At 39.6% G+C, this 19,756-nt stretch overlaps 1 protein-coding gene across 2 annotated transcripts in view; it reads right to left on the bottom strand.

The window, feature by feature from the left end:
- The window catches only part of cacna2d2a (calcium channel, voltage-dependent, alpha 2/delta subunit 2a), a 178,823-nt gene that overhangs the window by 7,835 nt on the left and 151,232 nt on the right, over window positions 1-19,756 (bottom strand). Inside the window, exons 14-30 of one of the 2 annotated variants that reach the window (XM_030730460.1) lie at window positions 14,370-14,419; window positions 11,063-11,152; window positions 10,112-10,180; window positions 9,440-9,514; window positions 9,270-9,344; window positions 9,074-9,145; window positions 8,845-8,916; window positions 8,602-8,663; window positions 6,806-6,882; window positions 5,693-5,707; window positions 3,787-3,847; window positions 3,026-3,123; window positions 1,012-1,102; window positions 837-899; window positions 546-649; window positions 338-436; window positions 39-130 (exon numbers count right to left, since the gene is read on the bottom strand). In XM_030730460.1, the coding sequence (XP_030586320.1) occupies window positions 39-130; window positions 338-436; window positions 546-649; window positions 837-899; window positions 1,012-1,102; window positions 3,026-3,123; window positions 3,787-3,847; window positions 5,693-5,707; window positions 6,806-6,882; window positions 8,602-8,663; window positions 8,845-8,916; window positions 9,074-9,145; window positions 9,270-9,344; window positions 9,440-9,514; window positions 10,112-10,180; window positions 11,063-11,152; window positions 14,370-14,419 (1,265 nt within the window). The remainder of the gene's footprint in view (window positions 1-38; window positions 131-337; window positions 437-545; window positions 650-836; window positions 900-1,011; window positions 1,103-3,025; window positions 3,124-3,786; window positions 3,848-5,692; window positions 5,708-6,805; window positions 6,883-8,601; window positions 8,664-8,844; window positions 8,917-9,073; window positions 9,146-9,269; window positions 9,345-9,439; window positions 9,515-10,111; window positions 10,181-11,062; window positions 11,153-14,369; window positions 14,420-19,756) is intronic. The other variant, XM_030730461.1, reaches the window with a different exon arrangement.

Here is a 19,756-nt window from a genome sequence, read left to right on the forward strand (position 1 = left end):
ATGTGTTACGGACATAAAATAAATCATATATATTTTACTGTGTTTGAGCCTTGGCGGCTGTCCGTGTGGTTGCTGGCAAGAATCTTAAACTTATCCGTCCAGGCTTCAAGGTCTAGTTTCACTCCAACAACTGAAGGAAAGAGAAGAAAGTTTAAAAACGCACAGAAGAAAAAAGACAGGTGTGTATAAAGAATAAATATATGCAGGGCAGAGACATGCCAACACAAAGTGACAAAATAACAAACACAGACGTGTAATTATCTCGCTCTGAAAGATCTTTTTTAACATCTGTCATTATATCACAACAATTTGTTTCCTCTTTCAGAGATGCATCCACCTGCAGGTTTGATGGTCTTCCCTCCTATTGTCATTTCCAAAGCTGTGCTGACCAGAATACCTATGGTGTCATTTTCTGGGGTCAGCAGCTCGTCCTTGGCTACGAGAGGGAAACAAAAAAGGGAAACAAGCCAGGAGAGAGGTTAGAAACAAACAGCCTTTCTATTATGAGGCTAGTTATATAACTCAAGACTAAGAACATCATTCACCTGTTCGATAAGGTGCTCGGAAGATGTAGCCCTTGTTGTCGAGGCTGCGGCGGTAATAGGTGGCATTAAATGGCTCAGGGTCTTCCTCCCAGGTTTCAGCAGCTCTAAGATTTAAAACGAGAAAAGCCAGAGCTGTAATTTTCTTGTGTATAAACTCCCTGCTGTACCTATCCTACATGCTTTTGAGACTTAACAGCACACCACTTCAAAAGAGAACAAAGAGAAAAATATAACAGATCTACAAGGCAGCTGTAGACCAGACACACAGGCCTTGATGAAGAGAGCACTTACTTGTTTGGAAACACTCTTGTTATACCTCCATCTGTTGCAGCAAACACAGCTAGGAAGCCGTATCTGAATGTCACGTTGAAGAAAGAAAAGACAGAAACGGGCTTCAAATTAAAATCTTATCCAGCGCCCAAATCTTAAGCATACACTTCCCTCGCTACTGGCTGGTCACACTCACGTATTTAAATCTTTATTCTTCCACACTTTCTCGACCAACTGTCTGATGATGCCAGTGTCCAGAATCAGGTTGTGAAGGAGCAAATTGTCACCTAACAGGATAAGAGAGAGATTAGAGAGTTTAATCCACATCAGGGGTGATAATGTTAACAACATGATGATAATCCAGGGCTGGCAACTATCTGACTGGCAGTGATGTTTCAGTGGATGCTGCATTAATGGCAGATGTTGAGCTTTTATTCAGTGGTTCTTCTGGTTTTCCTCGTAGTATTGAGTAAATGTAATCCCACCCATCCGAAACCTGTTGAGAAGCTGTTCAAGAGGCAACTTTGCCAGATGTCATTCCGACTGGGGTGAAAAGTGAAAGATGAAAAGTCGCCTTTTATGGTTCTTGAAAAGGTCTCTTTAAAAAAAAAAAAAAAAAAAGAGAGAAAAAAAAGAGAGAAAAAAAAGACATCCCTTTATGTCTAAATTAGCTTTAAAAAAGTGAAGCATGGCGGCATGTTTGACAGCTACATTAAGGCTAAATAAAGTCTAAAACAGATGTCCAGTGTGGGTTGTGTGGGATTTAGACCAAATCCCAATTTTAAACGATTATTTTTGGCCTAAATAAAAGCCAAAAAAAGGCTGACCATGGATGTCTGGTGCTTGGTGGGATTGTTCTGTTTTGGACACATCTATAGATATCACAGTAACATTCAGTGAATCACTATGTGGTGAAAATCTGATTTCATGACAGCCCTAACACACATGCAAGTAACCAGGAAAAAAGGGAAACCAAATAAATAACACACATACAGGGTGGCAAGTATTAAAAATATCATTTATCTATTGATTTGTTTTTTAAATGATTCCTTAATTTAAAGTTGGTGTGTAAAATGCGCTGTTTATGTTGCCACAGATGCTCAGAACTGAAGTGTATTCACTATTTTAAAGGGACAATGTTGTACAAACGTCTGATGAGAAATCTCTGCACAACTGAATGGGCAACAGCTTATAAATGTAATTTAACTCACGCACACTGTCTCGCATTTTCACGTATACACACACAGGTAATGGCTCATTCATTCAAACATCGAGTCAGAGAAATAGCCAATCAGCCAAAAATGAAAACAAGATCATCAGGGTGACAATGTTAATTTCCAGTAATGTTCAAAATGAGCTAAAAACAGGCTTTAAATCAAACACTTTTCAGTACAACAAAGCATTATGTTATCAACCCCATTTCATTTATACGATGCACAAATCAGAAATAAAAATATCAGGTCTTCACTAAAATATTCAATAGATAACATGAGTTAATAAATGGAATAAATGCAATCACAAGTATTAGTCATACATTTATATAATTATAAATATGGTGCATTACATAATTAAAACCTAAAGATATAACAGCAAAAACACCAACAGAATTAATCACTGCATAATATCAATAGTTAATAAAAATAGCATCCCATAGGTGAAATAATGACTTCAAAAAGCATCAGCTGCATCATCATACGACTCCAACTGGCTCATCTGGTATTCTTTACTCAACAACGAGTCACTGTGTCTTAAAATTAATTCATTACTTTCTGCCTAAAATGCCAATAATCAAGAAAACATTAACTGAAATATATTGTCTTATAACCGAAAAAAACAAAACAAAACATAATTTTCTGAACTACCAAGCTGCTGTGATTACTAAATATTTCTCAATATTTCATGTACCATTGCTGTGGATTAATACACATTTTCAGTATTGGCTATTTCTGATAGGATAATGCATGTGGGATTATCTTAATATAAACTGTGCTTGTGATAAGAAAGAAACATGTCAACAAGTGCAAAAGTGAGGCTTGCTGATGCTTTTTAATAGACAACCGGCAAAAGGTTACATCAGACTCTGAATACTTGTTAGTTGGATCAATTAATTTCCTTTTTATGGGATTTATTTTTTTATTAGATTCATTTACATTATTGAATGTAGAATAAAATGTGACTTTTATGTGCAGGTGAAAAGAAATGAAACTCACATTGTTTGGAGTCTGGTGTCACCTTCTCCATGAGAGCAATGAAGTTGAGCAGAAACTCAGTGTTGTTGTTGGACAGTTCCAGATCATTGCAGTATTCCCTGAGGAAGAGACACAATGTTTTAATTCAAAGAAAAGGCAAAAATAGTGCTCATTGCTCTAATTCTGCCTCACTTGCTCCTCAAAGATGGACACACAACAGAGATGGAGGATGCATGGACCCATTTGCATGTTACTTGATGCTATTGTGTGAGGCATGCATATGGTGTCAGTCAAAACAAAAAGTGGATTGCACTGCAATGCAGACCATATCATAGGCTGTATGCACATGCAGACAGTGTTTCTGCCAAACAGCTTCAGTAATCCTGACATTACATTGTGCAAATACATTTATAATCCCTAAATGCAATATTTGTGTAAAACAAACATGCAGCACCACAGCAGCAGCAGGCAAGAAGGCTTGATGTGTCTTCAGTGGTTTACTGTCATGAGAGTAAATTAAGGAATATAGTTTCTAAATAAAAACCTCAAAGCCTGTGATGAATTTTATTTCTCATAAATATAATGTTTGTTTAAAGAACTTGTAACTGTACCTAAGCACACCACTCAAAAAAGAAAGAATTCTCATATTTCCAGAAATAAAATTTGAAATGTGGAGTGGAAAAAAAATAAATGAATAAAAAGAAGACAAAAAAACAGGATGCAAACACAGCACCGAAAACTGATGACCATAAACGACAACCAGCAATCATACACAGGGCTACCTGGGAGCAATGAATACATGTCCTTCAGACTCAAAAGTGTTTGGCAGCAGTGACTCAAAATCTGCAACAGAAAGGGGAAGATTATCCAGGAAGAGCAGTGGGCAGAGCGGTGGGGAGTTTTGGGTAAACAGCAGCTGTTCTTCAGAGGTGCGGGGACGCAGAAGGGAGTTTACCATAGCAACACTGAGGTATCATGGGAACACTAGCGTTAGCCAATATGGTGCCTAAAATGGAACCTGACTCTCAATGGAAGACTGCTTTAGTTTCAGAAGCACTCACACTTTTACTTTCAGGTTTGTTACTTTGCCAGCAAACATTTTCTGATTGTGTCTGTTTCAATCTAACATCTTTTGGATGTCGGAGAACTGACTTGATTTGTCAGGAAGCAAGTTCTCAGACAGGTTATCCATGATGAGTGCTTTTAGATCAGGCAGGCATCAACATGGCCAACTATTGCAGGGGAGGTGGGTGAAGGTCCTGATGGAAGTGGTCACCCCTCAGACTGGCAGGAGAGAGGACTCGGAGAGACACATAATCAGAGGAAATGCATTGCATTGTGAAGGGCATGTCAAAGGGCAACTTCAGTGAATCTATCACAGACAAAACAGAACACAAATATCAACCAGCAGGTGAGTCTGCGATGAATCCGACATGCCATTTTCTCATTAAGTCGTGACCTGTAACTGCATCCAGAAGAGGAATTAAATATTCATTTAAAGAGCTAAAATAGAGTGCCCAGGTAGTTTTCCGCCCACAATGCCATGCACATCCAGGGTCAGGTTTATTGAGGAAGTGTTGGGCCATGCCCCTGGCAGTCTGAGGGGTGAGGAGGGAGGGAGACAAGCCGATGGAGATAGGGAGTACAGAGGGACGACATAGGAGTGAGGTGCCATGCCGAGTGGCACCCTGACACCTAACAATATGGGAGGACCTGAGAGGGCAGGACACAGCTCAGCCTGTAGGGACAGTCTGCAAGCTGCAATGCTTCCAGCCACGAGACACTACTGCAGCTAACAAACAGTGTTTTTATATATAGCTGCCTTAAAAAAATTCATGACTGTAATAGATCCCTATAATGCTGTAAATAAATACCAGTGCCATCTATGGCTGATATATTATTATAACTAGAGTCGGATGAAGTTACAAAGATCTACATCAAATGATTACAGATCTTTTACTGTATGTAGGGGTCGATGTGCCCAAATAACAATAGCTATTGCACAAAAAATAATCTTTTTTTAATATTAATTAAATATCTGTCAATACCTGAGCCTTAGTGTTAGAATTAATTAAGACATTTGCAAACTACACTGTAAGAAAAAGAAAGGAAGAGAAATAGAAGAGAGTTAAAGAGAAATGGAGAAGGTAAGGAAGAGAAAAATGAGGAAGAGAGAGAAATTTAGTCAAAGGAAATGGAGTGTAAGAAAGAGGCAGAGTACAGAAGGTAGACAACTTGTTTGGAGCTATCTAAAAAAGGAAAAGGACTGAGGTGTGGGGAGCAAATGACAAGTTTTAACAGAAAACATGAATATCTGTCTTCCTTGGGTACAGCTGTTTATTATTTTTTTTTTTGCTTCTTGAGCAGTGGATATGAGGGAAGGTGGTCGAGGTTGGGGATTGGAGGAGCCACTGTGAGAGATGTGGGATCTGAGCTGCAGCAAGAGAGTGAGAAGGAAGAGAAGGGAGGAGGGATTAGAGGAAAAAGTGGAGGAGAAAAAAGAGGGAAAGGGGAGGAAACCCTGAAGGCAAGGCGGGCAGGAACAGAGGCAAGCAGGCTAGGATGGGTGAGGGTAGGGAGGAGGGTTAGCGGGAGGAGGTTTAGGATGACAGGTTTGGGAAAGGGTAGGAAGCGGTAGGGAGTAGGAAGTAGAGGTAGGGAACGTGGACCAATATGGAGTATACTTGCCCTTGGTGTATGACACTGTGTGGATCCATCAGAGAAGGAGTGAGCAAGAAAAGAAACAGGGGATCGGGTGGGAAGGGAGGATCACAGACAATATTTTATTCAATTACTGTTTGAATAAAAATATTGTTTTCTTGAAAAAAGAAACCAATTAAAGTCAAACAAGACAAGAGAGAAAAAGAAATGAAGAGCAAACATCTTATTTGCAAGTGCAAACGAGGAAACAGAAACCAACGGAAGAAAGAACAAAAAACGTGATAATCTAGGGAAAAAAAACAGCAAAGACAAACCAGTAATTATGAGAGATAACCATGGTGGGAAAAAAAAAATCAAATGCACCAGGATAAGAGGGAAGTAATGGGGTCTGGAAAAAGAAAGAATGAGAGAGACAACACGTGTCCCCATTCAGACCCACAAAAAACCCAAACTCCCACAGTTGACAAGCCAGTATCCCAGGCCATGTGGGAGTTTATCAATCGAATGATTCCAAAGCTGAGAAACATCTCACAGTTTAACAGAAAAAAAAAAATTCCACACACATAACAGAAGGAAAAATTCCCAAAATTATATTAAAAAAAATCATCATAAGGAGTGAAAAGCATGCATATTTTCACAGTTTTCCAGAACATCAAATACTTTGAACACAGACGCTTCAGAATCATTACTTGGTGGAAGAAGAGGCGAGAGCATTTGGCAAAAAAAATAATAGCACAAAGGTCACCATTATTTTCACCTGAGTAACACAGTAAAACCACAGCTTTCACCTTTCTGTCAGTTCAGTTGTTTTTTTTCTTCAGCCAGTGTGAAGAAAAAACGTCACCGTTTTTACAGCACAGCATGAAGACAGGAGGGAACGGGGGCAGAAGAGGAGTCGGGGGGACTCAGGTATGATCCTGCCTATCAGAGAGCATAGATAGAGCGAAGAGAGAGTGAAGGAGAGGGGGGAGGACTGGGCGGCTGACTCCGCTCGGACACTTTCTATGATGGTGTTGAAGACCCGGGACAGAGGACTGAACCAGAGCGTAAGGTCATATTGGGCAGAGAGAAGAGAGGAAAGAGAGCTAGAGTAGTAGAGACAGAGAGTGAAGGATGCTGGGTGTACCCGAGAGTACTTACACTGCACCTGGAGGATCTGGTCACTTAGGTTGGCCTTGATGTGGTTCTCACTATATGTGGGCAGTACCAACCCTAGACTGAGGGGACAAGATCCAGAAAAACAGGAACATATTATCCAAGAATACGGTAACGTTCAAATACACAAAATAGAGGTAGACCTGTACTTTAACACAGACCTATTTTGTTTGTCCTTATTTTCATGCACATGTGCAAGAAATCCCCATCACCAAATGCTCAGTAGAACCCGACCAATGTAGGATTTTAAGCCCAATACTTATGTTTGGTAATTTAAAAAGCCGATATTCTGATATATCAGGCCGATATTTTTCATTAAAAAAATAGAAACAGATTTCCCTAGCATCTGTTATGTGCAGTTATTTATTTACTCATTTACACTCTGCCCGACTGCTCAGCTCTGCTGGTTGTTGCTTTGCTGTGCACTAGTCTACCTGGTGAAGATCCACTGTATTTACCAGCCAGTTGCTTGCTTTGTTTATTGTTTATTTGGATCCCCATTAGCCACTATAAAGGAAAGAACAATTTTTCCTGGGCTCCAGACAAATAATCATTACATTATAATATAAAATAACAAAAATAAGTCAACATCATCACATAAATACATAAAATCGAAATGAAAATGAAATGAATGAAAAAGAAGAAACAATAAATAAAGAACAATTAAACTGATAATAATCATACCACAAGTACCCATACATTGCATGAAATGCTAATGAAACAAAAAATACAGGGGGGATTTGTCTGCTGAGTGGGTCTGAGCAGTCAGTGTGCAATCAGTTTATCAAAGCTTTTTCTCCTGAAAACAGCTGCTGACATCTGCAGCTACAAATGACACAGGTAAATGCAGTAAGAGTGACCCTAAACTATAAAGGTGGGATAAAATAAAAAATAGAAAGCAGCTTAGCAAACCTGATTTCACTGAATACTAGTAAAGCTGCTGTAAAAGTACGGTCACTTTTGCTTTGCAAAATATCTTCATTAAGACATCATAATTTGTATCAACCTCAGAATTTGTACAATCTTCACCACAGGCAAAAATTAAAAGGGATGGAGATGGAAATACATGTCCCATCTCTGATCTTTGTTGCCACACAAACCTAAAATTAGAGATTAAAAAAAAATAAGTTGTGACAAGATCTGGCTCAGAATAGAAAAAAAAATTCTATCAGCTATGAACTGCAGAATGTAGGATACATTACTGTGTAGAGCTTTAAATGTCGGGTTATTTGAGTTTCTCACAGATTCTTAAATACACTGGAATATCCATTTGAGTTGGATATTTATAGGACTGTGCAGCAAAAGCCTCATATGCACTCTGCCAGGACCAGGCATGCTGCCAGCAGATGTAATAAAAAACACAAATCAGGCATTTGTAGGACTACCAAATGTCATAAACTGTAATTTGCAGAGTGTTGCCTAGAGGAAGTGTCATTATGATGCAACTTCAACCAAGTTTTGAGATGGATAAACTATGCAGTTAATTTGCGCTTAGAGTACTACTGAGAATTTTTACGAGAGAGAAAAAAATGGCTTTTCAATTTTGGTAATTCAGAGGAGTTATTTAATGCAGATCACAAAGCAAATTCGTGAGTTGCCCTTAGTGTGTGACACCTACAATTCACAAACATTCCAGGTAGAAGTTGTCAAACTGAAATCTGAGACTTGTGACTCAACACGGACGAACTGAAAGTGTAAAATCTGGACTTCACTCACGGGTTCAAGTTGTGCCATCTTTTTCTCTGACAGTCAGGTGATGCATGTTTGCATTTGAAACCTACCTGTAATCTGTACCCTCCACAGGTGTCCATGTGTACGTCCGTATGGCCTCGTCAATGTACCTCTGTTGGCAACCACAAAAAAGAGTGTGACAGGTGACCTTAGCATCTTTAGCATGTATCGTCTCCCATAATTAGAGAGAAACAGCAGATACTAAACGTACTGAGCGATTCACATTCATTACAACACCATTCAGGAAGGTGCTACTTTGGCTCATAATTGAGTTTCATATATTGATGACTTGCCTCATCAACTGACTTAATGAGCGTCTTAATTTTCCTTTGCCCTGATTTGCCATCAATCATCTGTCGGCGGATCTGAAAGGCAAGCAAAACACAGAGGCTGTGGCGTGAGTATGCATAACAGAACACAAAAATGGAGAAAACAAGTGACAATTAAAAGGTTAAATTTAACACAAATAGTATGAAACACAGGTGGTGATAGTCGTGATGTTGCAGGGGAAAAGCTCTGTACCTCCTCCTTGTTGCTGTCTTCCAGTTCTGCATCCAAAAAGTCCAGAGTAACGGGCTCCCTGAAGTTAATGATCTGAACAGAGCAATAAAGCAGGGGAAGATGGAGGGGGAGGGTGAATGTCAGTCAGCAGGAATAATGTCCAAATTTAGCAATGGCAACTCTTTAGATGCACAGAAGTGTTCATAACTGGGTCTACCTTGGGCCGAAGGTTGGGATGCAGGAGTACGTAACCATTTGGGTCGATGGCAAAGGTATAGCCATTAGCTCCAAGCTGCACAGCATAAAGGTGAATGGTAAAGTTTTTCAATAATCATATATATGTATATATGAAAGTGACACGAGAGACATGTTCAGTGACGTGCTCACTCTGTATGTGGGTGTCTTCTTCTTGATTTCGTTGATTGCAATGTCTACTCCCATGACTCCAAGGATGAGCTGGTTCTGTATGCAGAAGACATAAAGTAATTATAAGGATTTTATCCACAGCCCCTGCCAGCATCAGAGAATCACACAGAGCTGGTAGCTGTGCCGTGAGCGTGCTAAGAACATCTCTATGCCATCTCTGACTTATCACTTTGTGTGCAATCTGATTAGCACATATTTTCACAGTCTATCTTAAACTGAGTCGGTTTGCTGCTTTAAGCCTTTGTGATAAGCTCAGAGTAAATACTTTGGTCATGGATACTGAAAGCTGGATGCATCTGTGGATGTTAGTAGATAGCACAGATGAGTCGTTGTGATGTCTGTTGTCACCTCAGGGGGGAGGTGTTGCCTAGAAGAGCAGCAGCTGGGCGGACGCCATTACAAATGATTGATGATGGTCAACAACAAGAAATAAAACCTCAAATCCTCCTGATCCTCCAACTCATGTCTGTTTTTGAGTAACTTTACAGCCCTACCCATCTGAATGGATGTAAAAACATTACATTTACCAAATAAGAATGATGTGGATTAGAAGTCATATTGCCTGTTCTCAAGGCAACGGTAAAAGCGTGTTTTTTTTTAAGGTCAAATCTTGTGTTGCAGTGGTGTTTTTACCTGAGAGCTTGCAGTGTCAGCAGTGAGGTTAAAGACCGGCATCGTGCCGGTGATGACAAGGCCCAAACCCTAATGAAGCACATTACACATCCAATTAATGGTATCCTTAAAGCACATGTGTTCTCTGCACAATTACAGTTCAAATATATGACTGCAAAAATGGGAACAAACTCTTCTCCCAGGGGTGGAAGCAAGGAGTGGCCAGAGGGGTGACTGAGGCCACCACAAACAGAAGTATGTTTTCTCACCATTGTTGCCACATGGACTAATTTTAACAGCGCAACCACCTCTTTAAAATGTCATCATCTTGATATTTTAAAAAACCAATAACTATGATTCACAGATTGTTTTGAAATAGTTCAGTGTTACACGTAAAGATTAGTATTATATCCTCATGGTGTATGGTATGTGTCTATATAGCAGTCTTGCCCACATTAGCAAATGATGTCCTACATAAATTTGCAAAAATCAAAACAAACAAACTTTTTTTTCCCATCCAATGAAAGTGCTCCCTCCTATAAAAATAGTATGTCTTTACCATTGCCATCTACTGTCACCAAAAAGCTCAAATCTTACAGTATTTCTTTTTATTTATACACCTCTGTTTATACTCCACTCTGCATTTAATCATTAGTTATTATTAATCTCTGGCTCTCTTCCACAGCATGTCCTTTGTCCTTTCTTCCTCCCCTCCGCCCCAACTGGTCATGGCAGATAGCTGCCCCTCCCTGAGCCTGGTTCTGCCACAGGTTTCTTCTTGTTAAACGGGAGATTTTCCTTCCCACTGTCGCCAAGTGTTTGCTCATAGGGGGTCGTTTTGACTGTCAGGCTTTCTCTGTAATTACTGTATGGTCTTTACCTTACAATATAAAGTGCCTTGAGGTGACTGCTGTGATTTGGAGCTATATAAATAAAATTGAATTGAAAAAAAGATTACAAATTCTTGCTCACCAGTGCATCCTGGTAGACATTCGTCCACTGCACCTGCTTGGCTTTAGTTCCGGCAAGCACCATCGGACGGCCCAGGACATCCAGGTACTCCTGCAACAACAAAAGCACACATGCTACTATGGCTGCCTACAGTAAGCACACATAATCAAATAGCCATTTATAGTGCATGTCATGTACTGCCATTAAAGCAGAGAACTTGAAGAGCCTTCCGAGGTTCATCTGTCATAAAACTACAAGACCCTGACTGGCCTCGTCTCTATCACCACATAAAGCAGCGGGCCACCGGCAGCAGCCGCATCCCAGTCCTGCCGAGCCATAAAGCCTCCGGTCCTGAGCCATTCAAGGCCGTTTTTCATCATTATGAAGGAGCTATTAAAAACACATTAAGGGTGTCAATGGCACAACGTGCAACCACGCCATTTTCCCAGAGGCTTTACTGTCAATGTTGGGAATGTGATAGTGTCTCACAGCAATTGTGAGTAGAGGTGAGGGGTTAAGTCTACTATTAATACATCATATTCATTATTTTCTTTTGTTCTCTGAAGCCACCTCAAACAACAGCTGGGATGTCTTTTTTGTAAACAACCAATTGATCCGTGTCTGTTAGGAGATTGTGTGCAACTGGTAAAATTATTCAGTTAGTGAGCTCATGGCATAGGAAAGAACTGGGAAAGCATGCTCCAAAATAATCTTACAAAGACCAGAGAAGGAAAAACTGTTCTATAATTAAAATAACTGTGTATACTTCTGCCAGCATTCATAATAGTTCCATTTTCCCTCAGTATCCTACTTAGCAGTCAGTGAGCCATAAAGTAATGTATCACCACAATATAATTAAATGTAAAAGGATCAGCAAAAAAAAAAAAAAGAAATAAAGGAAAAAAAAACAGCGGGTCTTCTGGGTTAAATGTTAATTAAAACAGTTTGCACATAATGACAAATTTCCATCCATTCAGCAGTGAAAGGGGAAATGTTATCAGAAATGTCTGACCCTTGACACCATCTACCCTTGATACACAAAAGGCGTGACCTGTATAAGCACATAGCTATTTCAGTATCATGCTTTTGACCATTTGTTTTCCAGCATCTGAACAGTAAGGTGCTGACAAGCGTAACCTATTCTATTATTAGTGCCATAAAAGTCTAGTTTAATGCGCCACAGGGAGATATTCCATCAGGACAGTGACAGGCAGACCTTTTCACAGGATAAAGAGGGAAATTTTCTGCCTGGCTACAACAATCTAGGAAACATAAAAAGTCAGCAACTGAAGATATGTGGTCCCATGGAGGCAGCGCCACACAGAGTACTGTAAAAATCATGATTGCGGACAGTGAACTCACCAGTCTGGACATTATGAAGACAAACATCCAAACTAGCCTGCACTGTTATTGTGGCTCCACTGAGATCCCATATAAAGAAGCCAGGATATATAAAATAAGTCAAAGTATTTTCAAAACTATTTCAAATATTCATTCATAAAGATATGGTGGTATCTGTAGTCCATCTGTTATTTTAATGGTGCCATCATATTTAAGCAAGACTATGTAATGAGTGTGTGATACTGAAGGGCAGACTATGGTTAAATAACATATGGCCCCAGTGTGTCTTCTAGGCCTGTATTCACCCACCTTCAGAAAACCTATTAGAGTAAGTGGTGGTTCTCAGAATATAAATATGCCAGAGTTAATGGAACAGCTGACAGTGTATTCTAGGGCCTGAGCGCTCACCGGGACGGGGGTGGGGGTGGGTTTGAGGATGGGGAGGAGGGGTTTGTAGTAGCTCCCCCACTACCAAACAGTGGAGTCAATTTCTACAGCCAGAATGAGGTTATCCCAAGGGCCTCTCGAAGCCCAAAGTGCCATAAGCAAATGTGTGTGCGTGCGTGCGTGCATCTGGTGAGCAGGGGACATCCGTAGGCCTTCTACTTTACTTAGCTGTCAGGTATGTTCTCATATAAAAACTGCATTTGTTATCGGTACATCTAAACTTGTGTCACTTCCAATTTATTGTTTTCTTCTGTTCCTCAGGAACACTTGAAAGTAAAGCTCCAGTGTAATTATCATCAAAGCTAGCATGGGAGAAAAATAAACTAAGTTCTTAATTTAAAATATGCTTTTGTGCATTCCAAAAAGGTATCATCAGTGGGGAATATCCTTTTGGGGAGTCCATAAAAGGAGCTGGGGAGTCACTAGTTAAATGGAATCGGATTATAAAATTAACCCACAAAATAATCAGGTGCAGTTTCTAAAAGAAAAATATGTATCTCAACTAAATTTACTGCCCTTTTCTATAAATCTAATGTGTATATGTATTTGCATCATTTTACATCACTTTTGTAGTTGTCCCACATCTAGTTAGGTTCCTTTCATTTGGTACTGAGTGCAATGTTCTGAATTTGCACTGAGTCTTATCTGCTAGTCAAATCAATGTGTACTGCTTTAAGCGACTTAAACCCACCAGGCCTGCGCCAGCCACACATGCCAAGGCTGGTGGTCAAATTATAGGATAAGAATGCCTTTCAGTGTTAACTATTCAACAACACTTTTCTTCTAAAGTCAGACAAGACCCATCACCGATGGGGATATCCTCCCACCATTAATGAAAATATAAAACACATTTAGACATCTGGATAACATTAAAGCTCCATTTCATAACAGAAAACCCTCCAGCAGACATCTTATTACCTTCTGCAAAATCACTTTGGCCTAATTTGGAGGCCAGAAATCCTCCATGTTACTGACTCTCCACTTTGGATAAATACAGGTAAAGTGCATTGCACATCTTTGAAGAGTAAAGAACACATATGCCAAATTTCATGGCTCTACTCCTTATAGTTTTGGAGTCTATAGACTCTATAAAACCTCATGGACAGGCAGACAAATAGATGGTTGGACAGGGAGATGGTATGACGCCAATATCCTCTGGCTTTATACTGGGCGAGAGGATAAAAAGGCCTTAACATTACTACCTTCCTTATCGTCTTCTTTCGGGTGCTCCCTTTAGGGGTCGCCACACTGCATCATATGCCTGCATCTCACCCTATCCCTAGTATCCTCCTCTGTTGCACCAACCCTCTTCATATAAACCTTCACTATATCCCTAAATCTTCCATTACATTCCCTAAAATTACTATATAAAGTTCCTTTTTTTTCCTTTAAAAAAACAAACAAACAGCAGTGAACTTCGTAATGTCAAAGATGTGGAAGCATCTAGAGCCTGTAGAAGATATTCAATAACTTCTAACTTATTACATCTCAAAAGTAATATTTCCAACACTGTTCAGCAGCTAGTACACACTCCACATACCTGAGTGTTGATTCTGATGGCTCCAATTGATGGAATTTCAAAGTAGTAACCTGAAGATTAAGAGGAGAGAATTAATGCATTATCGCAACACTGAGCTTGCAACCAGTCTGCTTCATGGAGCAGACCATGTCATACATAGATTTTCAAAAATTAAACAGTCACAGTGTGCAGTAAAGTGATCCATTAAAGATTGGAGTCTAATCTCTTCATGCTATGAGGTACATTTAATAACACCATCTTCAGCTGATGACGTTAGGCACTGCAGGCATGGAGGAGCCTGTGGCCACTGACCCCTTCAGACTTGTGGCTGTGCTGCAGGATGTAAATGCAGTGGCTCATTGGGAATGCTGAGCCCTAGGCACTGCTGCTGCTGATTAGGAATGGAGGAGAATGCCTGACTGGGTCAATAACCACACTGCTCCCCAAGTTATTAAAGCCATGAATGTTTATACAAAGAGCTGCGAAATGGAGGCAGCATCCTCAGAATGTTAAAAGGCAGAAATAACTTTCATTATTTTGACACATTATGCACTTTTTTCACTGTGGTCTGTGTTGAAATTTGCCTTCTCTGTCTCATTCACTAGAACAGATGCTCATCAGTACACGTCTCTGTACACTCAGACTGAGGTGTGCACATGGACCGGTATTTGCTACAGCTCTGTTCATAACAGTCATTGTCCAAGTGATTTCTGACTGTGCGCCAGGGAAGTGGTTACAGAGCAACGCACCACAAGAGGTGAAGAGAGGAAAATGCGTGCAGTAACTAAAATGCAAATCTCCACTCTGCGCTGCAGGTTACCAACAGTTATGAACTTAATAATCCATTTTCTTTATAAAACTTGTTTACATAATTTTTCTGCAGTATTAAAAGTCAGTTCTCCTCAAAGTCCTTCTTCACATTTAAGAAGTAATTTGGGTCTGTTTGAGACAAATACAGTGCTTGACAAATTTATTAGACCACCCGTCACAAAAACAAGAAAACTCAAATATTTTTGTAATCTGTAAAACTTGTTTAAAGCTAAGAAATACTGAATTCACTGAACTGAATTCAAGTTTTTATACCCAAATCTGAGCTGGCATATTAGACTTCATTAATAAGTCAGAAATTAATCAAGCATAACAATCAACCACTAATGCTAATTTTTCTATTCAGGAATCCCAGTAAACAGTGATTTGGCATCTTAATCAAAAAATAATCCTAATTTCCTATTTTTTTCTTGTAACATTGTACATTTGAAAATTAATTGACAACAACAATAATTACACTTTAGCATTAAAACGATGTCACAAAATTTATTTCAATTCAATTTAATTTTATTTATATATAGCGCCAAATCACAAAAAGTTGCCTCAAGGCACTTTATATTGTAAGATAAAGAATGTCCAATAATTGGTAATAATGTAACTAATTATTTCTGTCCATAGTTCCATTAATTTTTTTTTTTTGCCAAGATCTTGTACTGATCATGGGAGAGTGGGACCACTGTATAAAGTCTTTCCCAGCCCATACCATCATTTTCAGTGTAGTTAAAGTCTGGACTCTGGTGGCCAGTCCAGGGGTGAAAATGATGTCTCATGCACCCTGAATCACTCTTTCACAATTTGACCCTAATGAATCTTGGCTTTGTCATCTTGGAATATACCCATGCCATCAGGGAAGAAATTACAATGAAATTCATTACATTCATGTAGTCAGCTGACCAAATTTTTGGGGATTTATATGAGCATTTTTAATGTTGCTGGAACAACCGCAGATCATAACACTGCCACCACAGGCTTGCATGAAAGACACTAGGCATGATGGGCACTTCATCTGCCTCGCTTCTTACCCTGATACATCATTCCTCTGGGAGAGGGTAAATTTGGACTCATCAGACCACATCACCTTTTTCCATTGATGAGTCCACTGAAAAGTGATTTTCTTAAGGCTACATGGCTATTGAGTCCCAATCCTTTGAGTTCTCTTTGCATTGTGTGTGGAAATACTTTGACTATTAAACACAGCCACAAGTTCTACTGTTGACTTTTTATGATTTGATTTCACCAAATACTTAAGTGATCTTTGATCACCATCATTCAAGACGTTTTTCCAACTATGTTTCTTCCTCAGTGATGATGGTTCACCACCATCCAGGTTTCAATAATTCACGGACAATTCTTAACCCAATTTTTGTAGTTTACGCAACCTCCTAGATGTTTTCTATGCTTGATCCAGGCTGATAATCTGACCCTTCTAAAACGTAGTAACATCTTTTCCATGAAAATGGGCTATGTCTTCTGCCATGTTTAAGAAATAAGTTACTCACTGCAAAACTTCAGGTTAAACAACCCAAAATGTTGCCAGTCCACACATATTAATCACCACAGTAATTATCCAGTGAAAGGCTCTTCACTATTTGACTTTGTTTTTGGCTGAGCAGCGTTTACTATGGAGTATGTATATGCCTTCTCAATTGTGAGAATGCATTCACCTCTTCAGTAGAACAGCATGAACTACTTTCTGTTGACATTCAGTTTCCTTAACTCTTTTACTGAGACAAGATATTTAAACTGAAGTTTACCCAGTAAACTTGTGCACCTAATTTCATGGTGTAATTGATTTTACTTTGCTTGGTGGTGGGCATTATGATTTATGGAATACTGTATTTCTAACTTCGGATTAAATGCAACACTTTTGTGGAAGTATTAGGATCACCAATGCGGTATATCACATTTGCAGTTTTTAGCCTTGACTTCACCTGTTTTTTGGAGATAACTTTCTTTTCTGTTTTGGTTTTTGTTACAGTGTGTGAGAGCATGCACAAATATTCCCATTGTCCTCAGAGTCACAGAGAGGTTGCTTTCTTCTTAGAACAGGATTGCAGCTCAACTGACGCAACAGCTAGCATCTTCAAGTGGCCTAGTTGTGTATGTTTGTGCTTGTTGGTGTGCGTTAATGTGGTTTGTCAAATGTGTGTATGTCATGGGTGAAGGGTTAGGGCCTGCAAGTGTCGGGGAGCTAGCTCTGCTGGAGTGAGATACCAAAGAGTAATAAGTACTGAAGATATGAGAGGACAGCTCCATTGAGGCTTGTGTGTCAACACTATTGTCTTACAGTGGCATAGACTTTAGTACCATGGTAATCACTACAGTCATGAACAGCAGAGAGCTTGTTGGCACAGAGGCATAATCCTGGACTTTCCCCAGCCTGACAGGGAGATGGCATGGTAATCATCCTGCTACCAGACTCCTCCTGCTAATTAATAACAACTTCTGGGGAGATACTTCTGAAGCACTTGGCTTCACTGGCAATAAGCTAATTGGCAGACAACTAAAGCCCCCATAAAGGAGCAGTTTCAGATAAACCGCAACACTGAGAAACAAAATTAAATCAAGCCATGACAGACCGAAAGAGAAGTGGGTTAAAACATAAGAGTGAGCACAACAACAATAACAGCAAACTAGGCTGGAGACAAATGAGCTAAGTCAAGATGAGATGCATGGAGACAAAGTAGCTCACAGGAAGACCAGCTGAGTCATGTGGGCTGTCAGACTGTAGGTCAGAGGCTGCCTGTTTGCTGGGTTATTTCAGGGCTGCTGATCTCAGCATCAGATGCCAGAAGACGTTATTTTATATCTTTACATAAGATGGTCATAAAGTAACTACTCTCCAGATGGAAAGCAGTGTCTTAATATCATGTTCTGTTTGAAAGCTTTAAACCTGTTTTATTTCTGATCACAGTGAGCATCACTGATGGGTGTGGTTGGGTTCAGCTGTGAAGCCACACCATCCTGGTGTACACCTCTTTATCACGGCAGCAAGGTAAGAAGTTAAATCAACAGGACCAAAAAAAGTACTGGTTTGGCAAAAAAGCTTTCTGCTTTACACTGTGCTCGGTGTTGAGGTCCGATTTGCTGAAAGTTTTTCCTCAGATGTCAGTAGATGCTACAGTAGAACGCTACGCTGACAGTCTCTTGAAGCACCCTTGAGATTGGATACTGCTGACTCATTAGCAGAAAACTGCAATTTGGTCTCTGGGTTAAAGCTAGAGACCCAGCTCCCATCAGCAATGATGATCCTTCAAAAAAGTTGGGTCAATTTGATGTAAAAGTTGAAGTTTGGACTCCGTGCAAGTTTTATTTGTCAAGTGTTGGTGGCCAGAATGGGAGCTATCTAAAAATAGCTGTTGCATTTAGAGGCATTGTACTGGTAGACAGGGATATAATCCTAAAAAAAAAGGAGGGCAAATGTAAATCGGGCATGGGTTTTGATTTCCACGGGCAGAGTAGCAGAACTTTGTGACTGCGTATACAGAGTATAACAAAACTGAGCACGATCTGGGACAACATCAATAAAATGTTGACAGATTATGATTAATTTAACCAATTATTTTAAAAAACAGAATATTTGACTAATTAAACTTTCATCTAATTAAGAAACAACAACACAAGTGCACCCTTCATTAGTGAGATATCATTCTTATAATATTTTCCTCTGTCTTTCTGATGATTTCTGGGCATGGATGTCACCAGTCTGGCACAAATCTGTGAAGAGATTTTCTGCCATTATTCACAGATGTTTCTTTTCAGACCCTCTTTGCTGGAGGGGTTACACTTTAAATTCTCCAGATGTGGGTGTTTTGTTGGATTCCAGTCAGGGGACATGGCTGAGTCACAGTTCACTTTTTTGTCTTTAAAAAACACGGGTGATTGTTTGAGTCTCCTGCCAAGCTTCTTGACATTACTACACCTCGATTCATTCTGCATTTGAACAAGCTCAGTTTATAAATGTCACCTCCTCTACATCTCTGGCATTCATGCAGACCCATATCAACATACTCCCACCTCCATTTTTCAAGGTCAGACCTATGCAGTCATTGTGGTATTCCTTGCCAGGTTCTCACCAAACACTGAAATCCAGGCAAATGGATTTTGGTTTCATCTGAATAAAAATGTGCCATTCATATTGATCACGCTTCCTTTCATGTTCTTTCGTCAAGAGTAATCGTGCAATTTTGTGCCCTCTAATAGGGAAAAGTTTTCCGCAGAGTGGTTTGAGGACTGCCACAGATGATCCTTATGAAAGTCTGTTTTCCAATTTAAGGTTGTGAAAATTGGTAATTGTACACCGATGCACTTCTGAGGTCAGCCGACAAGCTTTCAGTGGTTTACTTGTTCAGGCAATTCGTTACAGAGTGGGACTGTATTTCATTAGACACCAGCCCAGGACAAGATTTAGAAAGCTTTTTTTCCAGTGGAGTTTTCTTCTAAAATTTTTAAAGTCAAAAACTCTAAATTGCATTTGCAAGAACTTTTATTACACAAGTCACAAATAAACAGACTTTTGGTGAAATGGTTCCTATATTGTGCTTTTCTATTTGAGCATTCAGGTGTGCCTTTTTACCACA

The sequence above is a fragment of the Archocentrus centrarchus genome, chromosome 5 (genome assembly GCF_007364275.1).
Source record: "Archocentrus centrarchus isolate MPI-CPG fArcCen1 chromosome 5, fArcCen1, whole genome shotgun sequence".
NCBI lineage: Eukaryota > Metazoa > Chordata > Actinopteri > Cichliformes > Cichlidae > Archocentrus > Archocentrus centrarchus.